This window comes from Sorex fumeus, unplaced genomic scaffold, assembly GCF_029834395.1.
Source record: "Sorex fumeus unplaced genomic scaffold, SorFum_2.1 ptg000122l, whole genome shotgun sequence".
Taxonomy (NCBI): Eukaryota; Metazoa; Chordata; class Mammalia; order Eulipotyphla; family Soricidae; genus Sorex; species Sorex fumeus.
Window position 1 is genome coordinate 49,866,511 of NW_026606179.1, and position 11,201 is coordinate 49,877,711.

General features: G+C 53.3%; 1 protein-coding gene across 1 annotated transcript; it reads right to left on the reverse strand.

Moving 5' to 3' along the window:
• Positions 1-18: 18 nt before the first annotated feature.
• CENPT (centromere protein T) lies at positions 19-6,936 on the reverse strand. Its single transcript, XM_056137057.1, has 13 exons — positions 6,804-6,936; positions 5,084-5,174; positions 4,687-4,774; positions 4,484-4,580; positions 4,178-4,317; positions 4,023-4,059; positions 3,018-3,166; positions 2,228-2,404; positions 1,030-1,380; positions 797-887; positions 394-576; positions 211-315; positions 19-142 (listed from the first exon to the last, which is right to left on the reverse strand). Exons 1-13 carry the CDS (start codon positions 6,914-6,916, stop codon positions 19-21), a joined length of 1,746 nt encoding a protein of 581 aa, XP_055993032.1. The 5' UTR covers positions 6,917-6,936.
• Positions 6,937-11,201: the final 4,265 nt, after the last annotated feature.

Genomic DNA, 11,201 nt, shown 5'->3' on the forward strand with positions numbered 1-11,201 from the left:
CAGGTCGGGGCCTGGCCACTACTGGGCAGGGTACACGGAGTTGCCACTGAAAGCACAAGGGATGAGAAGCTGCCGGTATTCTAGGGGCAGGTGCCGCTCCACAAACACATGCAGGGAGACTTGGTCGGTGACTAGGCGCTGCCTGCAGACAGACGGACAGACGGAGTCAGTGCCGGCACCTCCCGCCCTCCCTCCCCGCGCCCCACTCACCGGCGCATGAGCAGCTCCAGGTCCTCCGGTCTCACTGTGCTGCGGCCAGCATGTGCAGTGTAGACTTCCAGGTCATCACACAGATGCTGGAAGTACTTGTCCAGGCTGCCAAGATCAGGCACGTCCGACTGAGCTGTGGTCGCAGTCGTACGGCTCCTCTCCCCTCCCCGGGGCGGGACTCACCTCCTCTCTACCATCTCCAGAGCCGCCTTCTCCATGGTCATCTTGGCATGGAAGCCGAAGAACTTCACATAGTGGCTCAGCCCGACCTTGTAGGGATCTTGGCGGGTCCTGGGCCGAGCGGTTCTGGGCCTGGGGCCAGGGATTTGGGCTGTGGAAGGAAGCTGGGCAGGCTCTGAAGGGACGCTGCAGGAGACAGGCACAGTGAGATAATCTTCCTCCAGGAGAGTCCGGACCCTATGGAAGTTCCTCCCCTCCCCTGAAGCTGGCAGCGGCCCTCAGGGAATGACCCAGCCCAGCTAGGGCGCTCTGCTGGGAAATCCTCTATCTGAAGGCCCACAGAAAGAGGATAACCCAGCCCCGGTGCGTCCCTGCCACCCCCAGAGGCCCACGAGGAGTGTCTTACACCGCAGTGGTAGGTGGTAGTCCCGGCTCAAGAGACAGATGAGGCTGCCTGGCGTGAAGAAGCTCCGGGACACTGGCCGACTCTGGACTTGCTGCAGAGCAGAGCGAGGGGCGGTGTCCAGGCCCCAGCAGCGCCGCAGCCTCCCTGCTGCCCAGAAACCACCCAGTGTTGCGTCGCTTCTGCCTCCTCTCAGGCTGCGACTCAGCCCGGGTCACTGCACTGTGTTCTCTTACCTGCCCTATCAGGGGTGTCCTCATCTGCAGAAGACTCATCTGTGTCCATGGCCTCCAGAGCCCCACAGGACCCATCTTTTTCTGTCATTTCCGTGTCCCCTGCGAGCTCTCCTGCCCTAACAGATCCTTGGGCCACGGCTGTCTCCTCTTTGCTCACGGTCAAGTGCTCTTCCCCCCTCTCCACAGCTTCCTTGGGAACTCCAAGCTGTGGAGGCTCGGCTCCATCCTCTCTCAAGGCAGTACTGCTGATGTTCATCGAGACACTAGTGCTGACGTTCAGGGGGCCGCTAGCGAGAGAACACTCTGCCTCCTCTGCCTCTCCTGCCGGATGCTGGGCTGGGTTCTCAGGACCTGCATCCGGGACAAAGTCTAAACTAGGTCAAGGCTGAAGCTAAGAGGTCTGGAGAGATAGTACAGTGGGCAGGGCACTTGCCTTGCATGCAGCCAGCCTGGATTCAATTCCAGAATTACATATGGTCCCCCCGTCCCGCCATGAGTGTGATCCCTGAGCACAGAGCCAGAAGCAAGCCCTGAGCACCATCAGGTTTGGCCAAAAACAAAATAAAACTAAACAAGACTGTAACTGAAATAGGTAAAGAGAACAACAGGGGCAGAGCAATAGTACAGCAGGTAGGGCATCTTTTTTTGGGGGGGTCACACCTGGCGATACACAGGGGTTCCTCCTGGCTCTGCTCTCAGGAATCACTCCTGGCGGTGCTCAGGGGACCATATGGGATGCTGGGAATCGAACCCGGGTCGGCCGCGTTCAAGGCAAACGCCCTACCCACTGTGCTATCACTCCAGTCCCAGGTAGGGCATTTGTCGTGTATGCCGCTGACCTGAGTTCGATCCCTGGTATCCCAGATGGTCCCCCAAGCTGCCCAGGAGTCATCCCGGGGTGCAGAGCCAGGAGTAAGCACCACCAGATGTGGCCACCCCCCCCCAAAAAAAAAACAAAAACAAAATAAAACAAACACAGAACAATAAAGCCCAGTCCAGCCTATCGAGGATAAAAAGCCAGGGGTAAGCCCAGGATACTGTGTGGCGTGTCACAGCCCAACAGACTCTGCTTCTGGACAGAGAAGAAGCGACAGCCAGGGGTCCTGAGGGCCCACATATGGGGTCAAGAGGGAAAACCACCAGTGCCCACTCTCAGCCAAATCATGCGTGGCTCCTGAGCTCCTGGTGCCATACTCACTCTTGTCCTGCAGCCTAGGACCGTCAGGCCACTCGGCATTTCCAGCCGCAGCGTGAGAAGTGCTGGGCAGGGAGCTCTGCCTGGGGGAGCTGCCAACCACGGGCTGGGAAAACGGCTGGGTGTCCTCCAACACTATGTCATTTGGCAGGGGAGCACCAAGGGTCCTCTGGTTATCACCTAGAGATCAAGGGTCAGGTGCTCTCAGTCTATTTCAGATCACCTGCTGCTACCCAGTGGCCAGGCCCTTGGGCAGCAGACCACAAGACCCCGCTCCAAGCACTCTGCAGAGACTGGTACACTCTGAGTCTTGATTGCCTTCCACTGCTCTTGGCTTACCTTCCTGCCACTTGAGCTGGCATTCCCAGACCCCAGACTGCTACCCTGCACCCCCTCAACCAGTCCCCCATTCACCCCTTCTCACTCCTTTCTCTTACTCCAGTGAAAGCTGGACTCCTAGATCAGCTCTGACTGACCAGCTGACCCCAAAACCTAGCCCCTTCCAACCTCCCAACCAGCTCAGAGCACACCACATCCCTTTCCCACCTGTCCACCCTGTAGCCCCTCAAGGATACGGGGTCGTAAAGACACTAGACTGACACTGGAGCTCAGCAAGCCAAGGGACACACCTTGTGGAAAGGAAACACCTGCTCATGGGTCTACTTGACCAGGCTCACTCACTGTCCTTGATGCATGGAACGGGGCAGGAATCCTTGACCTAGCAGAAGTTTCTAGCACACTGTCATGGGAGAGCTTTCTTCACTTGAGGAACAAAAGGGCGTCTCAATCTCACCTGGAGAAGCCAAGGTCATGGTAGCATCACGAAGATCCTGTAAAAACGCACCCACGTCTACAGCTCGGCGGGTGAGAGGTCTGCGGGCCAAACCAGGCCTCTGCACTGACTGTGACTGCAGGGGCGTGGCAAACGTCAGGCTGAGGGAGCTGGTGGGAGGCAGGAGGCACAGAGGAAAGTCAGGGGCCCTAGCGATGCTCAGGGTTTACTTTGGACTCTACGTCAGTAATTATTCCTGGCTGTGCTCGGGGACCATATGGGATGCTAGGGATTGAACCCAGGTTGGTTTCATGAAAGGCAAGAAGAGACCCGCCCTGGCACCCCCCCCCCCCCCCACATACACACACACAAACACAGTACTATCACTCAGGCCCTCTTCGAATACAGCCACCACATTGGCTGCTGTGGTGAGGCTAAAGCTGATGCCAGGGAGATGCTCAAGGGCCTGGAGCCCGGCTTGATCCCTAGCACTGCACAGTTCCCCACGTACCTCTGAGAGCAACCCCGGAGCAATGCACCAGCAGAAGCCACTGAGGTGGTGGCCCACAAATAAAAAAGATACATTTAAAAAGAAAAGGGGGGAAGCCATAGTGTTGGAGGGTAGGGCATTTGCCTTGCATGTGCTGACCCGGGTTCAATTCCTTGTCATCCCGTATGGTCCCCTGGGCACCATCAGGAGTGATTCTTGGGAGTAACCCTGGGCATCTCCAGGTGTGGCCCTCAAACCAAACCACTAGCAGGGTTGTAGAGATAGTACAGCAGATAAGGTATTTGCTTTACACACAGCCAACCTGGGCTGAATCCTGGTAGCCCTTGATTATAATTCCCACTAGGAATGATCCCGGAGCTCAGCAGGGTTTGGTCCAAACCCTACCCTCGCCCAAAATTAAAATTCCCAAATTAAAACCCCACACAGCAGCAGCAGTAGCAGCAACGCAGTGGGATGCTACCTCAGTCAGTCGGCACCTCCCACCCCAAACCTCTCCTCCACCAAAGTCCCAGTACCTGGTGACAGCAGATGCATCAGCATTCCCGTGAGACTCTGCAAGAAAATGCCCACAAAAAAACATGGTAAGTCAGGGCCCCGAGGATCTTCTCTGAGGACACCTCAGTCTTTTAAATTCAGGAGAGAGGGTGCAAGGTGGTGTCCCAAACCTTACCTTGGGAGGGAGGCAGTAGCCCATGGTTGAGGCCCTGCTCGAACTCTGACAGCCTCAGTCTCTGCCGCCTCCTGCTGGACGCCAGCACACGGGGAGCCACGGTGGGGGAAGGCCCCAGTGCGGGAAGTTCTAGCTCTGGGCTGCCGGGATACAAACACAGCCCTGGCTGGTTGGTCTGCAGTGCCAGCGATCGAACCCAGGGTCTCACACATGCAAAGATCCCAGAACCCCAGTTGTGACTGTCCCTGGAGGCTCTCTGGCCGGAGAGGTTTAGCATCCCGCCCAGGAGGGGAGGTCACTGTGTACCTGCCCAGGCTGATTTCCTGTCTGGATGGCTGCACCTTCTGCAATGCCGGGCCTGGCTTCACCACTGGCTGTGGCTTTATGGCAGAAGATTCTGGGGCTGCAGAAATGGAAAGGAGACAGTGGAGCTGGCAGGGCAGGTCGCCCTGAATGAGGTACATCACGGGATGGTGACAAACTCTGACCAGCAGGTCCGGCTCACTCACCAGTCAGTAGGATGTTTGTCAGCAGCGTCCGAGGTGTCTGTTCATCCGGGTACCCACTGGCTTGAACTTGACGCACTTTGCCGGCAGACTTTGGGGGAAAAGCACCAAGCAATTAATCGGTTTCTTCTTCTTTTTTTTTTTTCTTTTTGGGTCACACCCGGCAATGCACAAGGGTTACTCCTGGCTCTGCACTCAGGAATTACCCCTGGCGGTGCTCAGGGGACCATATGGGATGCTGGGAATCGAACCTGGGTCCGCTGCATGCAAGGCAAATGCCCTACCCGCTGTACTACTGCTCTAGCCCCTTAATCGGTTTCTTTACCTCGAGAGTCCCTCAAGGCACAGGGCTAGATTCAGGGCCCCCAAAAGGCAGGCTGATCAGGATGCAGCCACTTACCCTGATTCTTTGGGATCTGCGCCTGGTGGTTGTCTTTGTTTGGCTGCGCTCATCCCAGGAGGGAGCAGTTTCCAGCAGGGCTTTCTGTGCTCTGTGTGAAGATAGAGAATAAAGAGAGAAGGGGGGGAACTAGAGGATGCACCTGGGCAGAGATGCGCCTTCAAGGATCTTGGTCTGAAGCCCTTTCCCCTGGGGATTAAGGACCCAGAAGATACATGTCCCCACCACAGGCCCTGTTCCAGCTGGATGCTGTGGATGAAAGGAAAGAATCTGAGAAGAGAGGGAATGTGATGAACCCACCAGAAGGGCTGAGAGAGGCTTCGCCACGGTGACTGCCGAGAGATCAGTGACACACGGAAGGGAAGCAGAAGGAAGAGTTCCTTTTGCATCCATTCCAGATGGGAAAGTGACAACTGTGGGGTTGGAGGGAGTACAGGGGATACAGTGTCTGTCTTGCACAGGGACAATATGGATTTGTTCCCTGGCTCTGTGCTCAGGGATCACTTCTGGCAGGGCTGGGTCAGGGTGGGGGTGGTGGGTCATATGGGGTGCAGAGGATCAAACCCAGATGCCAGTACAAGACAAGCGCCCTACCCACTGTACTATCATCCCAGCCCAATTTGATTAGTTTTTATTATTGTGGGGGCCACTCCCTACGATGCTGCCAGGCGTGGGTGGGGCATTAGGTTTCCGGGGATAGAATTCAGGACTGGGCACATGTGTTCTACCACTTGAGCCACACCTCCAGCCCTGACATTTATTTCTAAATATCTGAAACCTCTAAGGGAGTTAAGGCATATGCCTTCTATCGGGCAGCCCCGGGTTCTATTCCTGGAACCTGAGCACTGCAGGGTGGCTCAGGTTAATTGTCAGCACTGCATCTTCGGGCCCTTGAATGGAGCTTCCAGTCTGGCTGGTGAAGAATTGCCAGAAGGGGCCCCAGGCCTATCCTAGGCACAGCCTGGAACACCACTCCCCCAAATCCAGACAAAAACATAACAAATGCCAGTAAAGAAAATGCAATTACCAATTTCTATATCTTCCGCACCAGGAGCTCACCCCTGCCCGCTGCCAACTCTCACCACCTGGTTCCCTAACAAAGCAGTTTTCACAATTCGCAGGGTGGTTCTCTGCTCTTCCCCCCCAGCCTTCTGAAAAGAGATGCAGAACCGCTAGGACTGAGCCTGGAGGGAAAGGTGGGGTCACCTAACAGGCAGTTGAAGGCAGGGGGGGTTCAGCTGGGGGTTCACACTGGGCTGGGGTGGGGCAAAGTGGCCCAAAGTGGCCCAGTGACTCTATGAGTCAGAGCGAGAATGCAACGGGTAGGGCCCTAGCCTTGCTCACGTCGGACACAGTTCGGTCCTCGGCATCCCATACGGTCCCTAGAGCACCCCCAGGAGTGATCCCTGGGGGCAAAGTCAAGAGTAAGTGCTGGGCACTAATGGATGTGACCCCTCCAAAAAACAACAAACTAAGGTCAGAGGGCTGGAGAGGTGGTTCCAGGAGCTGGAGGATTGCCAAGAGGCCGGGCTCCATCCTCGGCTCCGCCCCCAGCACGCCCGGGGCACCGGCGGGGTGTGGCCCCCAAAGCAAACCAAAAGAAACGCCATCCGAGGACCAAATTCTGGCGCTTTCCTTCTCCCCAGACGGCCGGGTCAGCGCCGGGTCTCCACGAGCCCGCCCACCCCACCCTGTCCCCGCACGGCCCCGAGCACTATACCGGGTCCGAGCACTCCGGCGCAGCCGCGGGGTGCGTGGGTCCGCGGTGTCCAGCACGCGCCGCAGCAGCGTCCGCACCGTCGGCTCGCCGTCGGAGAGCCCGGAGTCAGCCATGGCCGAGGCCGTCAGCAGACTCGGCGGCCGCCGCCTTCCCGCCGCCGTGTTTAAGCCAACTCTCGCGAGGCTACCGCGCAGCCCCACGGGAGTTGTAGTCCCGTTCTACCCGCCCCACCCGGCAGCGCGCGGGGGGGGGGGGGGGGGAGGGGGGAGGTGCTGGTGCTGGTGGGTTTTGCCAGCAGCTGAGTCGCGGCGGCCGCGAGGTGCGCCTTGGCCAGATGGGTGCCGCCGGGAGAGGTTTTTCTCATCTGTAAGCTGAGAATGCGAAGTACCTAACAAAAGGCTGGCTAAGATCCAGCGAGGGAAAGCTTAACTGAAAGCCACGCAGTCAGCCAGGCTGTTAAGACATATCAGTAGTTACATAATTTCTTCGTCTTTTTTCCCTTTTTTGGCAGTGCTAGGTTTTGAACCCAGAGCTCCCTGCATGCAAGAAGGTGCTCGGTCACTGAGCAACTTCTCTGGCCCCAGTTTTGTTTAATTTATTTGGGGGAGGAGGAAGAGGAGCTTTGAAACCCCACTCGGATGTGCTGGGGGTCACGCTGAGACCAGTCAGTCATGTGTAAGAATGGGCCTTCTGCCACATAGTACAGTCAGTTGCCTTGCATGTAGCCAACCCAGGTTTCATCCCCAGCATCACATATGTTCCGGGAGCCCGGCCAGGAGTGACCCCTGAGTCCAGAGTCAAAAGTAAACTCTGAGCACCACTGAGTGTGACTCAACACACACACACACACACACACACACGTGCACCTTGGGATCGAAAGCAATAGTACAAAAAAAAATGTACCTTAACCTTTCTAGCATCGATAGATATTAGGATATTAGGAGGAATTTTTGTTTGTGTGTGTGTGTGTGTGTGTGTGTGTGTGTGTGTGTGTGTTTTGGGGGATGTTTTGGCTATACCCGCTGATGTTCAGGGTTATTTCTGGCAGTGCTCAGGGAACCATATGGAACGTTGAAGATCGAACCTGGTTCAGCTGTGAGCACGGCAAATGCCCTACTCTTTCTATTATCTCTCCAGCCCCTCGCATGAATCTTTTCAATCTGCCTCTCTCACGGTGAGCAGAGACACTAGCATTAAGGAAAGAAAATCAATCAATTGGCTGTATGAGGCCTTGGGTTCATCCATGGCACTGCCAGGTGTGGCTCTAGAGGCCTGAGCACCGCCCAGTACCAAGTCCTGAACCCAAGCCCATTCCACAGGCAGAGTGTCACAGGGAGTAACCCCAGGGTGCAGCCCCTATAAATAAATAGCAAGGGATGTGGCTCAATCATAAAACTCATACCTATGAGGTTTTAGGTTCAATCTCTGATACCACAAAACAAAATAATTTTATTTCAAATCCAACCTGCTTTTGCATTTGCACAGACATCTCTGGAGGATATGTATCATTATTATTGTGTTTTATATATATATGTATATAGTTTTGGGGCTACACTTGTGGTGTTCAGGGCTTACTCCTGGCTCTGCACTCAGGAGTCACTTCTGGGAAGATTCGAGCAACTGTAAGTGGTGCTGGGATTGAACTGCGAAAAGGAAGTATCCGACCCAATGTACTATTGCTTCAGCCTCTGGAGGATATGCATTAGAAGAGACTAGTTTGCATGCTCAGAGGCTAGTTGTGTGCTTGTGATCCAGTGCGGAAGTTATAATCTCCCAAAACTTTGGTTTTTAGGTGAAATTCAGTTTTTCAAGTTTATTATTTTTTTTCTTTTGGGTTTTGGACCATACTTGGTAATGCTCCCAGCAGTACTCGGCAGGCCACATTAAGGCAAGCACCTTAACCCCTCTATATCTTTTTTTTTTTTTTTTATTAGTGAAGCACCATGAGGTACAGTTGTAGATTTACAAATCTTTGTGCTTGGGTTTCGGTCATACAATGATCAAATACCCATCCCTCCACCAGTGCCCATTTCCCCCCACCCCCCCTCCCACCCTGCCTCTGTGGCAGGGCATTCCCCTTTGTTCTCTCTCTCCTTTTGGGTGTTGTGGTCTGCAAAAGAGGCATTGAGTGGCAATCATGTTCAGTCCATAGTCTACTTTCAACATGCATTTCCCCTCCTGGGAGGATCCTCCAAACACCCTTTATTTGGTGTTCCCTTCTCTATCTGAACTGCCCTTTCCCCTAGAATACCCGGCTGGCCTCTAAGCTATGGAGTAATCCTCCTGGTGTTGATCTCAGCTATTCTTAGGTATTGATCTCATATTTTGTTGCTTTATATCCCCCAGATGAATGCAATTTTTCTATGTCTATCCCTCTCTTTCTGACTCATTTCGCTTAGCATGATACTTTCCATATTGTACCACTTGTATGTAAATTTCATGACTTCATCTTTTCTAAGAGCTACATAGTACTCCATTGTGTAGATGTACCAAAGTTTCTTTAACCAGTCATCTGTTCTTGGGCACTCAGGTTTCTTCCAGTTTCTGGCTATTGTAAAGAGTGCTGCAATGAACAAACAACCCCTCTATGATATCTTAGGTCCTTCAGGGCTCTAGTAATGCTGGAGACCCCAATATCTTGGTTTTTGCTAATTGACAACTATTTCCACTTTATTTATTTTTTTGTTTTGGTGGGGGTTTTAGCTCACACCTGGCGATGATGCTCAGGGGTTTCTCCTGGATCTGCACCCATGAATTACTCCTGGTGGTGCTCAGGGGACCATATAGGATGCTTGGAATTGAACCCGTGTCGGGCGCGTGCGAGACAAATGCCCTACCTGCTGTACTATCTATCACTCCGGCCCTAATTTTCAAAGGAACTGAATTAGAACCTGAGTTCTGAGTCTTCTTTCTTGCTGAATTCTTTTATGCCAGAATCTACTGCTAAATTGGATGTAAAGTAGCAAATATTTGAAAGAAGCATGGGTACATATTGATCACTGTATCACTGTATCACTGTCATCCCCTTGGGTTGGTCATGGATTTCCTCGAGCAGGCACCAGTAACATCTCCATTCCTCCTAGCACTGAGATTTTAGTAAGTACATATTGATACTTGTGTTAAAAAAAAAAAAAACAGGGGCTGGAGCTATAGCACAGCAGGTAGGGCGTTTGCCTTGCATGCAGCCAACATGGCTGACGCAGGTTCGATTCCCAGCATCCCATATGGTCCCCGAGCACTGCCAGGAGTAATTCCTGAGTGCATGAGCCAGGAGTAACCTCTGAGCATCGTTGGGTGTGACCCAAAAAGCAAAAAAAAAAAAAAAAAAAAAACACCAACCCGAAAACAGAGTAGATGGGGCCTCAAGAAAGTAAGAGGTAAATCCCATCACCTCCTATATGATCCCCAAGCACCATCAGAAGTGATTTCTGAGTGCAGAGCCAGAAGTAACCCCTGAGTATTGCCAAAAGTACCCTGCCCCCCCTCCCTAAAATAGAGCAGGGCCAGGGAGAAGACTGAAAGGGCTTCGTGGTGGAGCCGCTGTATCTCATGGTCCCTCCTACTCAGCTTGGGGCAAACACACTCCACTACTGAGTGGGGACCCCTAAAATAAAAAAATTTAAAAAATAAATGGAAAACCAGCAGGACCGTACTACTGTTCAAGAAGGGAGACATCCATGACATTGGCAACTATCGCCCGATCTGCCTATTGTCTGTCATCTACAAGTTGTTCACTCAAGTCATCCTGAATAGGATTGGCAGAACACTAGATGAAGGACAACCATGTGAGCAAGCAGGGTTCCGCAAAGGATTCAGCACCATCGACCATATCCACACGATAACCAAACTCATTGAGGTTTCTCGGGAGTTCAAGATGCCGCTCTGCTTAACGTTCATTGATTTAAAGAAGGCCTTTGATTCTGTTGAGACGGAAGCGGTCATTGAAGCCCTAGCCAATCAGGGCATTCAAGCCCAATACATCAGGATCCTCCGTGAGCTGTATTGCGGATTCACTACCAGGATCTCACCATTCTACAAAGAAGTGATCGTTGATGTCAAGAGAGGGGTGCGGCAGGGTGATACCATTTCACCAAAACTCTTCAGTGCCACCCTCGAGAACATCATGCGACGACTGGAATGGGAAGGAATGGGAGTGAAGATAGATGGTTGGCAACTACACCACCTCCGCTTTGCTGATGACATTGTTTTAATAACACCGAACATCAGCCAAGCGGCACAAATGCTGGCCGACTTTGACCGTGAGTGTGGAAAGGTAGGACTACAGCTGAATCTTACAAAGACAATGTTTATGAGAAACAGCCTTGTTCCTGACGCCCCATTCGCTCTCAATGGAACGACCATCTCCAAATGCAACAGCTATGTGTACCTAGGTCGAGA

Excerpts from the sequence above, each read along its gene's own strand:
- CENPT (XM_056137057.1), bottom strand. The coding sequence starts at position 6,916 with ATGGCTGACTCCGGGCTCTCCGACGGCGAGCCGACGGTGCGGACGCTG. Across the intron at positions 577-796 it reads CTACCACCTACCACTGCGGT|CGTCCCTTCAGAGCCTGCCC; the intron begins GTAAGACACTCC and ends TGTCTCCTGCAG. Across the intron at positions 143-210 it reads CTGGAGCTGCTCATGCGCCG|GCAGCGCCTAGTCACCGACC; the intron begins GTGAGTGGGGCG and ends GTCTGTCTGCAG.